At 44.5% G+C, this 21,736-nt stretch overlaps 1 protein-coding gene across 1 annotated transcript in view; it reads left to right on the top strand.

The window, feature by feature from the left end:
- Window positions 1–21,736, top strand: part of LOC141098343 (zinc finger CCHC domain-containing protein 8-like) — a 236,587-nt gene that overhangs the window by 116,712 nt on the left and 98,139 nt on the right. Inside the window, exons 7-8 of the mRNA XM_073586030.1 lie at window positions 7,746–7,811; window positions 8,069–8,129. Of these exons, the coding sequence (XP_073442131.1) occupies window positions 7,746–7,811; window positions 8,069–8,129 (127 nt within the window). The remainder of the gene's footprint in view (window positions 1–7,745; window positions 7,812–8,068; window positions 8,130–21,736) is intronic.

Below are 21,736 nucleotides of genomic sequence, written 5' to 3'. Positions count from 1 at the left end.
ATATTTCGCATAAGGGATGGGGGCAGTGCTCCAGAATCACTGCGTTGAGAAACACGTGATGGTGTCTCCGCAGTGTCGGATGTTGATCTCCATGAGGTCAATCATCCTCATTTTTTCATAGTCTTCTACTAGGCATTGCTCCTACTAGCCAGTTTCCTACTCCACACTGATGAGGGGCAATACCCTGAAACAGCTGTCTGTGGATGGATACCATGTTTTGGCATAGGTGGTTTCCTTCATTGGAGACTGCCCTTCCCGTGATTGTTCCTTCCCGGTGAAAGACCTGGCTAGTCATTGCTTGCGTTGAGAAACATGTGATGGTGTCTCCGCGGCTTCTGTTTTTGCATGTTTTACATATTTCCCATAAGGGATGGGGGCAGTGCTCTAGAATCACTGCGTTGAGAAACACGTGATGGTGTCTCCGCAGTGTCGGATGTTGATCTCCATGAGGTCAATCATCCTCATTTTTTCATAGTCTTCTACTAGGCATTGCTCCTACTAGCCAGTTTCCTACTCCACACTGATGAGGGGCAATACCCCGAAACAGCTGTCTGTGGATGGATACCATGTTTTGGCATAGGTGGTTTCCTTCATTGGAGACTGCCCTTTCCGTGGTTGTTCCTTCCCGGTGAAAGACCTGGCTAGTCATTGCTTGCGTTGAGAAACATGTGATGGTGTCACCGCGGCTTCTGTTTTTGCATGTTTTACATATTTCCCATAAGGGATGGGGGCAGTGCTCTAGAATCACTGCGTTGAGAAACACGTGATGGTGTCTCCGCAGTGTCGAATGTTGATCTCCATGAGGTCAATCATCCTCATTTTTTCATAGTCTTCTACTAGGTATTGCTCCTACTAGCCAGTTTCCTACTCCACACTGATGAGGGGCAATACCTCGAAACAGCTGTCTGTGGATGGATACCATGTTTTGGCATAGGTGGTTTCCTTCATTGGAGACTGCCCTTCCCGTGGTTGTTCCTTCCCGGTGAAAGACCTGGCTAGTCATTGCTTGCGTTGAGAAACATGTGATGGTGTCTCCGCGGCTTCTGTTTTTGCATGTTTTGCATATTTCCCATAAGGGATGGGGGCAGTGCTCTAGAATCACTGTGTTGAGAAACACGTGATGGTGTCTCCGCAGTGTCGGATGTTGATCTCCTTGAGGTCAATCATCCTCATTTTTTCATAGTCTTCTACTAGGCATTGCTCCTACTAGCCAGTTTCCTACTCCACACTGATGAGGGGCAATACCCCGAAACAGCTGTCTGTGGATGGATACCATGTTTTGGCATAGGTGGTTTCCTTCATTGGAGACTGCCCTTCCCGTGGTTGTTCCTTCCCGGTGAAAGACCTGGCTAGTCATTGCGTTGAGAAACATGTGATGGTGTCTCCGCGGCTTCTGATTTTGCATGTTTTACATATTTCCCATAAGGGATGGGGGCAGTGCTCTAGAATCACTGCGTTGAGAAACACGTGATGGTGTCTTCGCAGTGTCGGATGTTGATCTCCATGAGGTCAATCATCCACACTAAGAGAATCGGCAAAGAAACTCCTAGAAACAGCGTCTGCCTTAACATTCTTAGTGCCCGGAAGAAAAGAGACCACAAAATTAAAACGCGTGAAAAACAAGGCCCATCTAGCCTGTCTAGGATTCAAGCGTTTGGCCGACTCCAAATAAATCAAATACTTGTGATCGGTGAGGACCACAACTTGATGTCTAGCTCCCTCCAACCAATGTATCCACACCTCAAATGCCCACTTCATGGCCAACAATTCCCGATTCCCCACGTCATAGTTGCGTTCAGATGGAGAGAACTTTCAAGAAAAGAAGGCACAGGGATTCATCTTAGAAGTCACAGGGTCTTTCTGGGACAAAACAGCTCCTGCACCAATATCAGAAGCATCTTCCTCTACCTGAAATGGAAGTGAGACATCAGTTTGCCGTAAAACTGGAGCTGAAGTAAATCTCTGCTTAAGCTCCTGAAATGCTGAGATAACCTCAGGAGACCAATTCAGCACATCAGCGCCCTTCTTGGTCAGATCAGTCAGTGGTTTGACAATACCAGAAAAATTACCTATAAATTTACGATAGAAATTAGCAAAACCCCAAAACTTCTGGAGGGCCTTCAAAGAAGTAGGCTGAACCCAATCATAAATGGCCTGTACCTTGGCCGGGTCCATTTCAATAGTCAATGGAGATAGGATAAATCCCAAAAATGAAATCCTCTGTACACCAAAGAGGCATTTCGAACCCTTAGCAAACAGGGAATTATCCCTCAAAATCCGGAACACAGTCCGGATGTGTTCCACATGAGAATCCCAATCACTAGAAAAGATCAAAATATCATCCAGATAGATGATCAAAAACTTATCCACAAAGTCACGGAAAATATAATTCATAAAGGACTGGAAGACAGAAGGGGCATTAGTGAGCCCAAAAGGCATCACCAGGTACTCAAAATGTCCCTCCGGAGTATTAAACGCCGTCTTCCATTCATCCCCGTGCTTGATGCGAATAAGATTATACGCCCCCCTGAGGTCAAGCTTAGTAAACCAGCAGGCACTCTTAACTCTGGAGAATAAATCAGACGTCAGAGGTGACGGGTACTGATATTTAACCGTCATCTTGTTAAGGGAACGATAATCAATAAACGGTCTTAATGAACCATCTTTCTTGGCCACAAAAAAAACCCAGCACCTAAAGGTGACGAGGATGGTCTAATATGACCCTTCTCCAATGACTCCTTAATATAGGATCGCATAGCATCATGTTCGGGTACAGATAAGTTGAAAAGCCGACCCTTGGGAAATTTACACCCAGGAATCAACTCATAACTCCTATGAGGAGGCAAAGACACAGACTTGCTCTCACTAAATACATCAGAAAAATCGGCTAGATAATCAGGAATATTATGAGACTGAGGAGAGGTGGAGAAAACAGGAGCGTCCCTAAGAACACACTGACAACCCCAACTCACCACAGACCCAGATTTCCAATCCAAAACTGGATTATGAGTTTGCAACCAAGGAAAACCCAGAACAATAGTATCATGCAAATTATGCAGCACCAAAAATGTACAATTTTCTTGGTGGTCTGGGGCAACTCGCATTATCACCTGGGTCCAAAACTGAGGTTTATTCTCCGCCAAAGGAGTAGCATCAATACCCCTCAAAGGAATAGGCGTCCGCAGAGGTGTCATAGGAAAACCACAACCAGGTCTTCCAGTCCATACCCCTTCCAATGAACCAGGTACTGTACAGACCGCCGTACCAACCTGGAATCTACGATATGACCCACCTCGTACTCCACCTGCCCCTCGACCAAAACAGGAGGAGCAGCGGACTCGGAGTCTGCTTCAAAAGGTTTCAGTAGAGATTTATGGAAGACGTTAGGGATCTTGAAAGAAGGTGGAAGGCACAGCCTATACGCCACTGGATTGATTTTTTCCACAATCTTGTATGGGCCAATGAATTTGGGCCCCAAGTTGGCTGAAGGAACCTTCAACTTAATGTTTCGCGTGGAGAGCCAAACCTTCTTTCCAACCTGAGATGTGGGACCTGGTGTTCGTTTCCTGTCCGCGAAAAACTTATACCTGCCCTGAGACCTAGATATATTCCGCTGGACTTCCGCTCACGTATTCTTTAAATCGCTGAACAGAGCCCTCAGCCCCGGCACACCCCGAGTCCAGGCGAGAAAACTCACCAAAATGAGGACTGAACCCATAATTGATCAGGGTTATGGAGCTGGCTGTGCTGACAGAGGAGTAGTGAGTTCTCTGTCTGGACTCCCTCTGTTGGTGAAGGAAGGTAATGATGCTGATCTAAATGGCAGAGACTGGCCACCTGAGGAAGAGGACTGTGATTAGACATCAGAAATTTCTGATTGGATTTAAGGCAGCCGACTCCCTAGTTTCTTGCTGGTGATTTCTCCTGACTGTGGCTTCTGGTTTCCAGTTTGGTTCCTGCCTTCTTAAAGCTAAGTTTTCTCTGCTATTGTTCATATGAGTTTTCATCTGGTTTACTTAGTTTTTGTGTTCAGCCAGCCCTGGCTGGGACTGGGCTGGATCCCCATTTTGTCTCTGATCAGTTGATCTCTTTTGCTCTGTCTTCAGAATATACCTGAGTGCTGATATAGGGAATTGAAGTCTAGCGACTTCAGGGCCTTTTTCTATCAGACGTGCTGGACATTTTTTGGCAGGGTTTTTTGCGTGATTGCAGACAGCAGCTTTTCTTTCCTGTCCTTTCTAGTTAGTGAGGGCCCCATCGTTTGCTCAGCCTATCTTTCTATCTGTGTTTGTGTTTTCATCTTGTTTCACCGACAATACATGTTGGGGGCTGTCTATTGCTTTGGGGTCTGCTCTGGGGCAGTTTAGATTTTCCCTTTCTTTCTTTAGGCTTATTTAGTTCTCCGGCCGTGACGAGGCGTCTAAGACCACCGTAGGCACGCTCCATGGCTACTGCTAGTTGTGTGGATAGGATCAGGGGTCTGCAATCTGCTAGTTACCAACCTCTCCGGTTTTCTGGGCTTTGCTTGCTTTTTGTTTTCTCCTCCTCGGTGACTTATTCTTAACAGTTATCCATGACAAGGTCAAAATCTCCCATGCACATAACTAATGCATCTGGATAATTTAAGGCAAAGCTTACCGCCTTTTTAACAACTGATATATTGGCAGGGGTTGGGTTATACACACATTATGATGGTCTTTCAAATCTATCGACGCATGCACAAAAACAAAGCATCCCTCAGGGTTTTTCCGAGCCTCCTTGACCTCCCATCTAGTGTCCTTATGGAATAAGAAAGAAACCCTTCTAGAGTAACTGGTGTGGAATGCATGTATGGACCATTGTACCCATGGTTTCTGCACATAACGAGCCGAATTTTTGGTCAAGAGTTTCAACCAGGGTCACAATGTGAGGTCGATGACGTTTAATCTGGGGAAAAAACCTTAATTCTCTTTCGGGGAGACCCAAGACCTCTCACATTCCAAGTCATGCATATTAATTCAGACCCCATGGTCCCTTGTCCTAATATGGTATACAGTGTCGCGCAGACTGAACCTTATAGGCAGCATAATTAGTATCTTGGCAGCAGTATCTACATAAACATCAACTAAGAATGCTGAAACAAGAAAAAACAAAATAAAGTTCAAAGAGGAGCACAGTCCCAAGCTTCTGTCATATTCCCAAAAAGAGGGTACCTTCACTGAACAAAGTGTCCGGTATTGTTGTTACATTGAACGTTGGCTGAAGAGCCCTTTTTCCCCCTATGTACCCATATAGGGGACGGCAGCAGTCAAATCAGGGTGACATTCCAGTCACTCACGCGTGGGACCGCAGCCATTCCACTGTCTCCGCCGGGGTTGTGCAGAATATGGAAGAGCCCTTGTAAACAAAACGGAGTCGAGCTTGGTAAATCATTGAGTATAAGATGGTTCTTTCTCATGAGTTGCTTCTTGATCTCCATAAATTGAGCCCGCTGATTCTGTAGCTCCATGGAAAAATTGATATTGTGGCATTATTGAATTTAATGGGGCTTTTTTGCCTTGCCATGCGAAAGATAGTGTCCTGCAGTTTAGGAGACATGCCAAAAAACGACGTGGCAGACTGCCTGGGGGGAGAGATTTTGTTGTGACCCTATGGGCCCTTTCTACATAAAAGGTTGAAGAGAACTCATCTCCTAGAGTGTCTTTAAGCCAATTTTCCAAAAAATTGCTCCTGCCGTTGACCTTCAAGAGCGTTCTGTTAATGCAATGATTCGGATATTATTCCGGTGCGACCTGTTTTCCAGGTTGTCTGTCTTCTGCCTCCAGGCATTCATGGAGCCAGCTATTTTTGTCAGTTTAGTTTCCAAGGGCGTAAGGGTACCTTCCAGACTGGAAACTCTATTTTCAACTTCCGTAATGCGCCCTCTCATGGCTTGCATATCCTGCCGAAGACTCCCCACTTCCAAATGTACCTCTATTTTTCCCAGTCAGGGATGTTCTAATTAGAGATATGGCTTGCATTAATTGTTCAGACGCCTGCCTTAGAGTCAAGTCTTCTTGATCCCCTCACTCTCTGCCGTCAGAATTGCGTTTTTTTTTTAAAATTTACACTGGTCTGCAGCTTTAACATTTGATGGAGTATTTCTGCGGGATCTTGAATTATCAGAGGGGTCGGGCCTTGCAAATTCTTTTAATTTTTCAACCGCCCCTGAACTCTTCAGCGGGCTCATGGTTAAGATTTGTGGCATAGCAAGTTGGTGAAGTAAATTGTCCCTTTCCTTTGCCCCTAATTTATAGCAGCTCTTTTGTAGTGTAGGAGCTTAATTTGCCTGAATTTACTATAGTGAGACAGAATAACCAATCCTATCTAGTCAGTTGTGCAACTCTTTTCCAGCTATAATATGCTGCTCTGTCAGCAAGTCGCTGCGTTACCCACCCTTCCAGCCTCAGGGAATTGGAGAACTGAAAGTGTAAGTACTGAGATATCAGCAAAGTCTGTTATGTCGTTTTATCAGCAGGGTATAATACCCAATGCGACCTTAGCTTCAGGGCAGTGAGATTGTATTGTAAAGATCCTACAACAGACCCCGGCGTGCGATCTGATGAAGTGTGGTGTCAGCAAATTGCCGCGGAGACCACAGCCCCAGTCCCAAGCAACTGAGAGGTGAGGAGAGCGGTGAATGTAATCAAGATGGTGGGTGCCAGCGGGCAGCGTATAACTTCAATGAGGGAGCACGGGGCTCATTTCTCAGAGCTCACACCGTGCGCACCCTTCTGTGTGCCTTTGAGTCCTGCACTCTGTCCAACCCGCCGCACCTGAGGTGAAGTGTTCCAGGCTGCGTCTCAGTTTCAGAGCACGCAGTAGAAAATGGCCGACACCTCCCTGCAGACTCTGCTTTCCGTCCAGGTCTCCCAGGATCTGCCCTGACTGGAGCCGCACTCCGCATCTCCTCGGAAGCCAGAGGTTCCCCAGTGCCCAGGGGGTTCACAGTATTATTAAGGTAGGTCTTTCGGGTGATATAAAGGCAGGATTTGAGTCAGCATCGTAGGAGCTCTGCCTAAGCACTTCCTCTCAGCTCCTCTGCATCGCCATGCCCCTTAGTACATTTTGACTTGGTATTTTTTTAATTTGTTAAACTAAAATTTTCAAAAATAAAATTACAATAATTCTACCAAACACAGGGAATGTGCATACGTGACGGATTTGCAGAAATTTCTGCATCTCTTGGCAGGAAAAATGCAGCGTAAAAAAAACCACACCTTTTTGCCCTGTTTCTGATCCTTTTTTTTTAATATGCATTTTTGGTGCAAATTTTTTTCCCACTCATTGATAAAGGTGAAATCTTCAGGAAAACCGCTGAACGAATTGACATGCCACAGATTAAATCTGCAAGTCACAAATAAGGAAAGTGCGCATGAGAGTTCAAGATTCTCATTCACATTGCTGGCATCAGGAAACCATTCAGGTTTTGTGACAAATCTGTGCAGAAAAAAAGCAACAAATCTGCAATTTGTGCACAGGCCTTAGTTTAGTTTTTGATTATGAGGCACTTGTTGGGTTTGGCAGCTGTCCCCCTCCTAGATCAAAATGCTATCCAGTAAGAGGGTTAGCTTGCTGAGAAAATTTACTTTACAATGTGCTCATTTAAATCATTGAGATTCTTCAGGACAAGCATTGTCTGCTCTAGTTACAGAATGGTTGTCAGTCAAAGGACTCCTTTTTTATTTTTTTCCAATTAATTAAAACCTTAATATATTTTAATAAAGATATCATCAAGTCTTTGGGCAGATTTTGTCTCCAGACGGCCAAGAAGTACAAGTAAAAAGAAAAAGGTTTGTATTTTGTTACATTTCCTAGTTGCTGCTAGTCTCTTTTTAACTTTATAAAATTTAGCGTATATATCTCTTTATTATAGAAATGTGGAACTTTTTATTTGAAATCTACAGATAGTGCTTAAGAATTTTTTTGTTTTTAATCTGTTTATTAGATTCTGTACTTTGGCAAAGCCATAGTTGTACAAAAAAAATATATTGGGGAATAGGACAGAGCAGTATCTTACTACTGCTCAAAACTGTTTTAATTTTTGCAGACCCAAACCATGCTGCTTCAATTGTGATTCAGAGGACCATCGACTGAGGGATTGTCCAAAAGTAAGTTGTTGTTTTTTTTGAGTGGGGGGGTTGGTGGGATAAGTCATCATAGCTCAAATATTTTATTGACTTTTTTTTAAATAACATTTTAATTTAAAGATTGTAAACACAAACAATATAAGCCTAAAAGGTAGGGGAAGTAAGTGAAGGAGATAGGAGAAAGCTAGCAAGATTTTAATAGGGGTGGGGCAAAGGACACGGGAAAAAAAAATGAAGCGATCCCTATGAAAATAGGCAAAGAGGAGACAAGTGTACAATGAAGCGGCTTTTAAAAGTAACATGTAAGTTCCGACAAGCCTACAACCTGCAGTGATCCTCAGTGTACTGAACCGCCGGGGGGAGTCCGATTTGTTTCCATTCAGAGTGAAGTTTAGATATAAGTTTGCAGACCTGATTAATATCTTTCAGGTTGAAGGAGAAGAGGGAAAAAGAGGGATTTTTGGTACTCGCTGTAAAACCTTTCTTGGAGCCTTCACTGGTTGACACGGGTAGCCATGGGGTGTATGCTGTGGTCGCTAGGAGGCTGACACTAGGCAAAAAAGGAAAATGGCTCCTCCTCAGCAGTACACACCCACTAACAAGCACCAAGTACGTCAATTAGTGTTAAAGCAGTAGAAGCATCTAAAACTCAACCTATCTACCAACCCAACAACGGCATGTAGGCCAAAAAGTGGTACAACCAGTTAGGTAGGGTGCTGTGTTCCCCAATGAAAGCTCATAAAAAGAGATCTTACGGTGAACACCAAAAATCCCTCGTTCTTTATCGCTTCATTGGGGGACACAGGTAACCATGGGACGTCCCAAAGCAGTCCCAAGGATGGGGAAACAGAATGCAAAGAAAACAGACTTGGGTCAGCCAGTGCGTAACAGCCGCCTGCAGCACCTTCCTTCTCAACCGCCATCTACTGACACTAAACTTAAACTGAGGTATTTGGTGCCTTTTGGTGGGTGTATACTGCTGAGGAGGAGCTGTTTTCCTCTTTTTTTTGCCTAGTGACAGCAGCATACACCCCATGGTCACCTATGTCCCCCAATGATGAGATAAAGAAAAAGGAATTATGATCTGTTTGTAATCCGGTTGCCTATGGTAATAGTTCAGGCTGTAAAATCATTGTTATAATCCAGATGAGATCCAAGGTAGTGACCGGAGTTGATCCATATTGTAATTCAGTTTACACTTTATTGTAATCTAAGTGGTTCAAAATAGTAAAATTATTATAATCAATTTTCCTGATCCAGTGTGGTTGAATAGTGTAGTACACTTTCTCATAGGTGTTTGTAATTCAGAAATATCCACTGTTGGCGATGCATTAACTGTAAGTATATAGCCCGTAGGATGTGACTGTATGAGATTGTAATGTATAATGTTGTAATCTGCTGGTGTTGGCTGAGATGCATACTGTGGTGACTTGAGTAAATTACTGCAGTAGACACCAGGATTTTATTCCGGTTGGAGTTTAATTTGCAATGGGAGGAGACTTGTTTGAGATGTTGTGTAGTTTTAATGTTTTTGGAAGATTTAGTCCTTCTGGAGAGGAAAGTAATTCAGTCTTGCTTCCTAAATTGACCTGTAAAGTGGCTGATTAGTGATGAGCATACCCGATCCGAACCGAATATGGACATTTTCCTTTATGTCCAGTTTCCTGTTCGGGTTCCCCAGTCTAGCAAAGGTGGTCAACAGTCTTTTAGACTGTAGGCACTCCCGGAGCATTCACATTCCATGCCAAGTTTTGGCAAGCACAGCACAAGGCCTGTATAAAGGCCGGATCACGAGTCTCGTCGCTATTATGCTGTCATTAGTGAAGGGATAAGAAGCATCTGAAGTGAGAGACAGTCTGACTCTGTACTCTACAAACGTAATGCTGTGTTTACTCTGCAACCCCTATATATGCTATTTTTGTGCTAAGAGGCGCTGTGTACTCTGCACCCCCCACCTGTGGGAGTACTGTCCCTGAAGCTGCTGTGTAATTTCTGCACAACACCCCCCCACCTGTGAGAGTACTGTCCTTTAAACCGCTTTATACTTGTGTATAAACACTTACCCAAAGCTATTCGATCAACCTTAGTCCAGACCTTTTGGATTACTAGACAACTACAGCCGCACCTAGCTAGTCTTCAACTCTTTGCTATCTGTTTCATTTGTGGGCCTCCTGTACAAATAAAAACACAATCTGTGTTGGCTACCTCACTCATCCATCTCTTCCATCTATGCCACCACATTCACCTCCTACTCCACTTGAACCTGTTCCTCCTGGTTCAAGATTCTTCTTTTTTACTTCTACTCTGTTTAGCGTAGGAGCTGGATGCAACTGTAGTAAGGGACAGTGTTTTGTGTGTGTGCAGGTTTACAGAAACACTGTGTACTCTTCATCTGTCTCTGTGATGCTACTGAGCGTACCCAAAACTGTTCAGAATCTTCAACTGAATCATTGGGAGTGATGTCAAAAATCATTTCTACTCTTGGGCAACCAGGTCTGTCATAGTACTGTGCCAAAAGTGCTCTGTGTATTCTTGAACCCATATCTGTGGGAGTAGTGTGCCAAAAGCCGCTGTGTGTACTCTGTAACCTTGCCTGTGGGGGTACTGTTGGCCATTGTTTGGGTATGAAATTTGCTATCAGCTTCTGTGGGATAAATGTGGAACCATGCTCTGTGGATGCAATTTTTAACTGGACTACCGGTAGCGAGCTTCACTGCGGACCGCCAGATCAATCCAGGATCATACTACAAGCTTTTCATCAGCGGCATTTGGAACATATGCTACTGAAGAAGGCTTTTTGGGAGTGTGGGAGTACTGTTATGAATGAGTCACCGAAGGAGGAAAAAACAAAAATACAAGCTAAGTCCAGAAAACCGGAGAGGTTGGTAGCTATCGGATTGCAGACCCCTGAACCTATTCACCACAACTAACAGTAGCCGTGGGGGGTTCCTACGGTGCCCTAGACCCCTCGTTCACAGCCGGAGAACTAAATAAGCCTAAAGAAAGAAAGGGGAAATCTAAACTGCCCCAGAGCAGACCCCAAAGCAATAGACAGCCCCCAACATGTATTGGTGAAAAGCAGATGAAAACACAAACACAGACAGAAAGACAGGTTGAGCAAACGATGGGGCCCAACTAACTAAATAGGAAAGGACAGAAAAGATGCTGGCTGCAATCCGCAAAAAACCCTACCAAAAATGTCCCAACCGTCTGATAGGGAAAAAGGCCCTGAAGTCGCTAGACTTCAAAATCACTATATCAGCACTCAGGTATATTCTGAAAACAGAGCAAAGAGATAAACTGATCAGAGACAAAAATGGAGCTCAGCCTGTCCCAACAAAGGCAGGCTGAACACAAAACACGAAGCAAACAGACAAAATCTCATGGAAAAATAAGAGAGCAAAATCTTAGCTTTCAGGAGACAGGAATAACTGGTTGCAAGAGCTCAGAGCAGAAAGGATCACCAGCACCCCTGTAGGGCGTCGGCTGCATTATATCCACTCAGAGATTACGGGTGTCCAATCAGGCTCCACCTGTTCAGAAGACAGGTTCTTCTCAACCCAATCAATTTCACTACCTCTCTTCACCAGCAGAGGGAGTTCACCAGACATCAACGGTGAAGGGGAAAATGAACTCACAACAGTACCTCCCCCTTGAGGAGGGGTCACCGAACCCTCATCCACGCCACCAGGACGATCAGGATGGGCCCAATGAAAAGCACGAACCAATCTTTCGGCATGAATTTCGGATGCAGGGACCCAAGAATTATCCTCCTGGCCATAACCCTTCCATTTAACCAAATACTGGAGTCTCCGTCTAGCCAGGCGAGAATCCAGTATCTTCTCAACCTCATATTCCACATTACCTTCCACCAATACAGGGTCAGGAGGTGCCACCACAGGAACTACTGGCTCAACAAACCTCTTTAACAGAGACTTATGAAACACATTATGGATGTTAAATGTAACAGGAAGAGCCAATCGAAAAGAGACAGGATTAAGAATCTCCAAAATCTTGTAAGGTCCAATAAATCTAGGTTTAAACTTTGGAGAAGCCACCTTCATAGAGATATTCTTTGATGACAACCAAATCATATCACCCATCTTAAACTGGGGACCAATGGTCCTATGACGGTTGGAAAACCGCTGAGTCTTTTCCTGGGAGAGAGACAACTTATCCACCACTTGGTCCCAGATCTGGTGCATTCTCTCCACCACAGTGTCAACACCTGGGCAGGCAGAAGACTCCACCTGCCCTGAAGAGAATCGAGGATGAAACCCAAAGTTACAAAATAAAGGTGACATCAAAGTAGCAGAACTAGCTCTATTATTTAAAGCAAATTTGGCCAAGGGCAAAAATGAAACCCAATCATCCTGATCAGCAGAAATAAAACATCTCAAATACGACTCCAAAGTCTGGTTTGTTCTCTCCGTCTGCCCAGTGGTCTGAGGGTGAAACGCAGAGGAGAAGGACAACTGAATTCCCAGCTTCGAACAGAAGGTCCTCCAAAATCTAGAAATAAACTGAACTCCTCTGTCAGATACAATGTTCTCAGGAATCCCGTGCAAGCGAACCACCTGTTGCAAAAACAAGGGCACCAACTCTAAGGAAGATGGCAACTTAGGGAGTGGTACAAGATGGACCATCTTAGAGAATCTATCACAAATCACCCAAATAACGGTCATTCTCTGAGAGACAGGCATATCAGAGATAAAATCCATTGAAATATGGGTCCATGGCCTCCTGGGCACCGGCAAAGGCATCAGCAGCCCACTAGAGCGAGAACAAGGTTTAGACCGGGAGCAAGTCCCACAGGAATGCACAAAACTCCTGACATCACGAGACAAGGCGGGCCACCAAAAAGACCGACTCACCAAATCTCTAGTACCAAAAATACCTGGATGACCAGACAATTAAGAACAATGAACTTCAGACATCACTCTCTTCCTCCACTGGTCAGGAACATACAATTTTCCAATGGGACAACGCTCCGTTTTGTCCTCCTGAAACTCTTCCAGAGCACGTCTCAAATCGGGCGAGATGGCAGAAAGAACTACCCCCTCACCTAAGATGGTAGCAGGCTTGGTCACAACAGGAGAATCAGCAAAGAAACTCCTAGAGAGGGCGTCTGCCTTGACATTCTTAGTGCCTGGAAGAAAAGAGACCACAAAATCAAAACGTGTGAAAAACAAGGCCCACCTAGCCTGTCTAGGATTCAAGCGTTTGGCCAACTCCAAGTAAATCAAATTCTTGTGGTCAGTAAGGACCACGACTTGATGTCTAGCTCCCTCCAACCAATGTCTCCACTCCTCAAATGCCCATTTCGTGGCTAACAGTTCCCGATTCCCCACATCATAGTTACGTTCAGATGGGGAGAACTTTTGGGAAAAGAAAGCACAGGGATTCATTTTAGATGTTACCGGATCTTTTTGGGACAAAACAGCTCCTGCACCAATCTCAGAAGCGTCCACCTCTACCTGAAACGGGAGTGAGACATCAGGTTGCCGCAAAACCGGAGCAGAAGTGAACCTTCGCTTCAGCTCCTGAAAGGAAGAAACAGCCTCCAGGGACCAATTCAGCACATCAGCACCTTTCTTAGTCAAATCAGTCAATGGTTTGGCAATACCAGAAAAATTAGCTATAAATTTACGATAAAAATTAGCAAAACCCAAAAACTTCTGAAGGGCCTTCAAAGAAGTGGGCTGAACCCAATCATAAATGGCCTGTACCCTGGCCGGGTCCATTTCAATAGTTGACGGAGACAAAATAAATCCCAAAAATGAAATCCTCTGTACCCCAAAAAGGCATTTCGATCCCTTGACATACAGGGAATTCTCCCTCAAAATCCAGAACACAGTCCGAACATGTTCCACGTGAGAGTCCCAATCCTTGGAAAAGATCAAAATATCATCCAGATAGATGATCAAAAATGTATCCACAAAGTCTCGGAAAATATCATTCATGAAGCACTGGAAGACAGAAGCGGCATTAGTGAGCCCAAAAGGCATCACCAGGTACTCAAAATGTCCCTCCGGAGTATTAAACGCTGTCTTCCATTCATCCCCATGCTTAATGCGAATAAGATTATACGCCCCTCTGAGGTCAAGCTTGGTAAACCAGCAAGCACCTTTAACTCTAGAGAATAGATCAGAAATCAGGGGTAATGGATACTGATATTTAACAGTAATTTTGTTGAGGGAACGATAGTCAATACAAGGCCTTAATGAACCATCCTTCTTGGCCACGAAAAAAAACCCAGCACCTAAGGGTGAAGAGGATGGTCAAATATGACCCTTCTCCAACGACTACTCCAACGATAGGATCGCATAGCCTCGTGCTCGGGTACAGATAAATTGAAAAGTCGACCCTTGGGAAATTTACACCCAGGGCTCAGCTCAATTGCACAGTCATAACTCCTATGAGGAGGCAAAGACGCAGACTCATTCTCACTAAATACATCATAAAAATCAGCCAAATAGTCAGGAACATCATGCGACTGGGGAGAGGTGGAGAAAACAGGAGCGTCACTAAGGGCACACCGACAACCCCAACTCACCACAGACACAGATTTCCAATCCAAAACTGGATTATGGATTTGCAACCAGGGAAACCCCAGAACAATGGTATCATGCAGATTATGCAACACCAAAAATCTGCAATTTTCTTGATGGTCTGGGGCGACCCGCATTACCACCTGGGTCCAAAACTGAGGTTTATTCTTCACCAAAGGAGTAGCATCAATACCCCTCAAAGGGATAGGCGTCCGCAGAGGTGTCATAGGAAATCCACAACATTTAGCAAAATCCAAGTCCATCAGGTTCAGATCTGCTCCCGAATCCACAAAAGCCTTAGCGGAAAATAGACAGGGAGCAGATCAGAGTAATTGCCAGAAGAAACTTAGGTTGAACACCACCCACAGCAAATGTGTGTGCAAAACGTTTCTCTCGTTTAGGGCAGACAGAAATAATATGCGAGGCATCTCCACAGAAGAAACACAGCTTATTATGCCTTCTGAACTCCTGACGTTGCACCCTAGACAAAACTCTATCACATTGCATAGGTTCAGACATTTGTTCAACAGGTGGCAACACCTCTCGTGCAGTTTTGCGTTCACGCAAACGCCGATCAACCTGAATGGCTAATGACATAGAATCGTCAAGACCAGAGGGAGCAGGAAATCCCACCATAGTATCTTTTACGGTTTCTGACAAACCCTTCCGAAAGAGAGCTGCCAAGGCACCATCATTCCAGGTAGTAAGGACCGCCCACTTTCGGAATTTTTGACAGTACAACTCTGCAGAATCCTGACCCTGGCTCAATGCCAACAGGGCCTTTTCAGCCTGATCAACAGCATTAGGTTCATCGTACAACAGCCCCAAGGCTTGAAAAAATGCGTTCACATTAGTTAGAATAGGATCATCAGGTTTCAAGGAAAACGCCCAATCCTCAGGATCGCCGCGCAGCAAGGAGATGACAATTTTAACCTGCTGTGCGGAGCTCCCTGATGAGTTAGGCTTCAAGGCAAAAAATAATTTACAATTATTCTTAAAGTTCAAAAATTTAGACCGATCCCCAAAAAACACATCAGGAGCAGGGATCTTTGGTTCAGCAACATGTGAATGAGCAAGATAGGCGGAAATTCCCCGCACTGCAGCAGCGAGCTGCTCCACACGATCAGACAATTGCTTCATATCCATTGAGAAGAAAAAATTCCCCCTACGGCCTCAAAGACATAGAGGAAAAAATATACACACAAAAAAAATTCTGACACTTTTTTTTTCTTTCCCTTTTTTTTTTTTTTTTACAATTCTTTCCTGCTATTGAGTACCCTAGAATCTGCGGTATGGCTGGTGATTCTGTTATGAATGAGTCACCGAAGGAGGAAAAAACAAAAATACAAGCTAAGTCCAGAAAACCGGAGAGGTTGGTAGCTATCGGATTGCAGACCCCTGATCCTATTCACCACAACTAACAGTAGCCGTGGGGGGTTCCTACGGTGCCCTAGACCCCTCATTCACAGCCGGAGAACTAAATAAGCCTAAAGAAAGAAAGCGGAAATCTAAACTGCCCCAGAGCAGACCCCAAAGCAATAGACAGCCCGCAACATGTATTGTCGGTGAAAAGCAGATGAAAACACAAACACAGACAGAAAGACAGGTTGAGAAAATGATGGGGCCCAACTAACTAAATAGGAAAGGACAGAAAAGATGCTGGCTGCAATCCGCAAAAAACCCTACCAAAAATGTCCCAACCGTCTGATAGGGAAAAAGGCCCTGAAGTCGCTAGACTTCAAAATCACTATATCAGCACTCAGGTATATTCTGAAAACAGAGCAAAGAGATAAACTGATCAGAGACAAAAATGGAGCTCAGTCCGTCCCAACAAAGGCAGGCTGAACACAAAACACGAAGCAAACAGACAAAATCTCATGGAAAAATAAGAGAGCAAAAACTTAGCTTTCAGGAGACAGGAATAACTGGTTGCAAGAGCTCAGAGCAGAAAGGATCACCAGCACCCCTGTAGGGCGTCGGCTGCCTTATATCCACTCAGTGGTTCCGGGTGTCCAATCAGGCTCCACCCGTTCAGATGACAGGTTCTTCTCAACCCAATCAATTTCACTACCTCTCTTCACCAGCAGAGGGAGTTCATCAGACATCAACGGTGAAGGGGAAAATGAACTCGCAACAGTACCTTCCCCTTGAGGAGGGGTCACCAAACCCTCATCCACGCCACCAGGACGATCAGGATGGGCCCGATGAAAAGCACGAACCAATCTTTCGGCATGAATATCGGATGCAGGGACCCAAGAATTATCCTCCTGGCCATAACCCTTCCATTTGACCAAATACTGGAGTCTCCATCTAGCCAGGCGAGAATCCAGTATCTTCTCAACCTCATATTCCACATTACCTTCCACCATTACAGGGTCAGGAGGTGCCACCACAGGAACTACTGGCTCAACAAACCTCTTTAACAGAGACTTATGAACCACGTTATGGATCTTAAATGTAACAGGAAAAACTTAGCTTTCAGGACACATGAATAACTGGTTGCAAGAGCTCAGAGCAGAAAGGATCACCAGCACCCCTGTAGGGCGTCGGCTGCCTTATATCCACTCAGAGATTACGGGTGTCCAATCAGGCTCCACCTGTTCAGATGACAGGTTCTTCTCAACCCAATCAATTTCACTACCTCTCTTCACCAGCAGAGGGAGTTCATCAGACATCAACGGTGAAGGGGAAAATGAACTCACAACAGGGTACTCTTCCCCATGATCTGTGGATGAAATTTGTAAGCAGCTTCTCTAGAGGGATGCTGTCCCCCATGATCTCTGGATGAATTTTGTAAGCTGCTAATGTAGGGGTACTGTACCGTATGGTCTGTGGGTAAAATTTTTAACTGGACTGGAAGTAGCTTGTCTCTGTGAGGGCACTCTTTAAATTTTTTATTTACTTCCTATTTTTCAAATGATTGCTATGACGGCAGAACCTCTTTAAGTCATTTCCCTGTACACTTTTTTTTTGTAGGGCAATTGTCCTGCTCTTACCCCCATTTAACTTACTTTTGCAGCCCACTCTCCCTCACTATGACCATTCATTTTATAGCCATTTTAAAGCGCCAAAGTTCGAGTCACCATTGACTTCAGTTGGGTTTGGGGTCATCTTCAGACCTGAGCAAACTTTTTACGGCAAAACCACTAAAAGAGGACTTAGAAATCCTCCAAAAATTATTCAGAAAACACCAGAAAAATAGCAGAGATACTTACCTGCCCAGGCCTTCAAACAAATGCACTATCAGGGTGCAGTGGACCCAATTAAAGATGGTGGCAACACAGGTGCAGCAATACTGATGGAACAACCACTCTGAACCTAACAATCCATGGAGGGGGTGGTTGTTTGGTATATTAGTGCACAAAAAAAATAGTCTGTATGCTGCTCTGTTAAGATATAGGTGATGTAGAGCATCTGGCTCACAGCCTATTAGTGATGCCCATACTCTTAAATACTTACCTGTTTGTGAACAGCTCTGCATACAGACTATTTATTTATTTATTTTTTTTTGGTGTACGAATATACCAAACAAACACCCCTCCATGGATTGGTAGGTTGAGTGGTTGTTCCATCAGTATTGCTGCACCTGTGTTGCCCGCTATCTTTACGTGGGTCCACTTCACCCTGATGTGCATTTGTTTGGAGGCCTGTGCACTTAAGCATCTCTGCCTTTGTTCTGGTATTTTTTCCAAACTTTTTACGGTATGATCGGCGAACCGAACATCCGTGGGTACGCTCATCTCTACTGCGGATTCGTATCAACGGTAGCTTATTCCCACATGAAGGTGTTCTTGTTGGAGAGACTTCCTGGCTCGTAAAGTGGCTCTTTACGAGCAATCTTTGTAGGGGTCCAAAACTTGTTTTCTTGTTTAAGTCCTAGTCAATGCTAATAATTTTTCTTATTTGAAAGGAGTAGGTGACTATAACATCTCTGAATATCAGGAGATATATAATGAATATATAATGTGATCCTATAGATCTTGGCGACTAAATATAATTGGATGCGATTAGCATCAGTTGAGCTGCCATTTTAGAGATATAGATATTTAATTGAAATGGTTGAACTCGTTCAGGAATGCCCCTTGTTTTCAAGTTATTCCTTCTAGAAATATCTTCAAAATTGGACATTCGTGTTTGTGAGATTTCTCTTTATAAAGGATTGCGTTTACAATGTCGGCATGGTTTTGTTTGTGTTGATATTCTCTCTACCTTGTCGATTTTTCTTAATTTTGTTTTTGAAATTTCAGCAGAAGTAACAGCTATGTGAATCGGGACTTTTTTGAAGAGATATATTAATATAGCCTTAATTGAATGTCTCTGGAGAAATTTCCTCTGTTAGGCGATTTGCCTTCTGAGTTAATAGATTTAAGCCATTAGATTGAATTGGAATATGGGAACATTCATGGGATGAAAGTAAAGCATTTCAAATTCTCAAACTCTTATATTAAACTAACATTAGTAGCTTGGATATTTTCAATCAAATTATCAATTTCTTGAGATGACTGGTGACCATTAAACTTAGTCATTTTTGTGGTTGGTTGCCCTTTAAATTTTCAGAGCTTGCATCTGACATGTCCAAGGGGTATTCTTATGCAATAATGTGATTTGGACCATTTCCTTACGTTGCAGATTCTAGATCTCTTTTGAAATGTTAAATCCTCTATATTAATAAATAGCATCGTTGCTTGGGTTTTCCCGAGCATGCTCAGGTGATCTCCGAGTATTTTGGCGTGCGTGGAGATTTAGTTTCTGTCGACACAGCTGCATGATTTGCGGCTGCTAGTCAGGCTGATTACATGTAGGGATTACCTAACAAACAGGCATTCCTCATATGTATTCAGTCTGTCCAGCAGCCACAAATCATGCAGCTGCGTTGTCGACAAACTAAATCTCCGAGCACGCCAAAATACTGTATATACTCGTGTATAATCCGACCCGTGTATAAGCTGACCCCCCCTAATTTTGTCTCAAAAAACTGGGAAAACGTATTGACTCGCGTATAAGCCTAGGGTGGAAAATGCCAAAGCTACTTCCCTTATAATGCTGCACAGTGAGCGGCCCCTTACAATGATGCACAGTTATTAGTGGCCCCTTATAATGCTGCACAGTGAGCGGCCCCTTACATGATGCACAGTTATTAGTGGCCCCTTATAATGCTGCACAGTGAGCGGCCCCTTACAATGATGCACAGTTATTAGTGGCCCCTTATAATGCTGCACAGTGAGCGGCCCCTTACAATGATGCACAGTTTTTAGTGGCCCCTTATAATGCTGCTGCTGCCGCTGCCTCAATTAAAAAAAAAAAAACCTATATACTTACCTCGTCCCTGCTGCTGCAGCTGCTGCTCCTCAGCGTTGCTGGCTCTACACAGTGAATGTTCAGGCAGAGGGCGCCTGCTACCTACGTCATGGCGCTCTCTGACCTGAACGTCACTGCCAGAGGAAGCAAGACAGCAGAGCGATGCGCAGTGGTGGAACGGGGGACAGGTGAATATGGCTCCCTCCGCTATACTCACCTCTCCTAGCAAGTCTCTTGCAGCCCCCGTGCTTATTCCATCTTCTCAGCGCTGTTCTTCCTGATTTCAGCGGTCACGTGGTGCCGCTCCTTACATATGCGCATATGAATGTTGTGTAGAAGTAGCTTGTAACAAAAAAAAAACAATACCAAAGGAGTACATACAGTTAGTACATTAGTATAGGTACGAAAGCTGGGGGGTAGGGCCATCTATACTTGTTCTATGATGGGCACAACACTGCTCAACACATTTAGATTTGGTGACTTCCTTGTATTCAACTCCCTCCGTAATTGGGTGGTAGTCCAACTAGGGAGCCACTAGTGGAAATGTGGTGGTGATCAGTGCTGGAAACCTGGTTCAAAAAGATTAAAAGATTAAGCAACAGCTTGGGTGAACAAGACTTGGGTACACTAATAGATCACAGACTGCACAGGAGTCAGCAGTGTGATGCAGCAGCAAAATCGGTAAACACAGTTCTGGGATGTATTAACAGAAGCATAGAATCTAGATAACGTGAAGTAATTTTCCCCCTCTACTCTTCCTTGGTCAGGCCTCATCGGGAATACTGTGTCCAGTTTTGGGCGCCACATTTTAAAAAAGTCAGTGACTGGAGCAAGTTCAGAGAAGAGCTCCTAGAGCTACCAGGATGGTGACTGGATTGCAAACTGTCCTACGAGGAATGGTAAACAAGCTGGGAATGTTTAGCCTCCAAAACAGGCTAAGAGGAGACTTAATAGCTGTCTATAATTATTTGAAGGCATATCAGTGTAGAGAGAGGTATCACGATTCTCATTTGCACATGGAAAACGCGATAAGCAGTGGAATGGAACTGAAAGGCTGAAGATGCAGATAAGGCCTGTTTCATACTTACGTTGTTCCTGTCAGTTGGCATCCGCCAAAAAGGCGGATAACGTATCCGTGTGCGTCGAGACACCAACGGGTGCCACCGGACCGTTGCTTTGACGGGGTCCGCTGATGTAGTAATGTTAAAGGAACCGCAACCAAAAAGTACCGTCGTGGGCCGCGGGATTGGGAAGAGATCGTGGGACCAGGACGAGCCGCGAGAAGAGACCAGGGTCGGGATGAGATCGCGGGACGAGCCGCGAGAAGAGACCGGGGTCGGGACGAGATCGCGGGACGAGCCGCGAGAAGAGACCGGGGTCGGGACGATATTGCGGGACGAGCCGCGAGACTTGACCGGAGTCGGGACGAGATCGCATTGTGGGGTGAGGAGAGAGAGATTTTATCCAGCAGCCAGATTGGATTTCCTAGAATCGTAGAGTTGGAAGGGACCTCCTGGGCCATCTAGTCCAACCTCCTGCTCAAAGCAGGATTCGCTAAATCATCCCAGTCAGATGTCTGTCCAGCCTCTGTTTGAAGACTTCCATTGAAGGAGAACTCACCGCTTCTCGTGGCAGCCTGTTTCACTCATTGATCACTCTAACTGTCAAAAAGTTTTTTCTAATATCTAATCTGTGTCTCCTCCCATTCAGTTTCATCCCATTGCTTCTAGTCTTTCCTTGTGCAAATGAGAATAAAGATGATCCTTCTACAATGTGACA

Source organism: Dendrobates tinctorius, unplaced genomic scaffold (assembly GCF_039654945.1).
Source record: "Dendrobates tinctorius isolate UK_male_01 unplaced genomic scaffold, ASM3965494v1 ptg000090l, whole genome shotgun sequence".
NCBI lineage: Eukaryota > Metazoa > Chordata > Amphibia > Anura > Dendrobatidae > Dendrobates > Dendrobates tinctorius.
The sequence above is the reverse complement of the archived record's forward strand: the minus strand, read 5'-3'. Positions and strand labels throughout refer to the sequence as shown.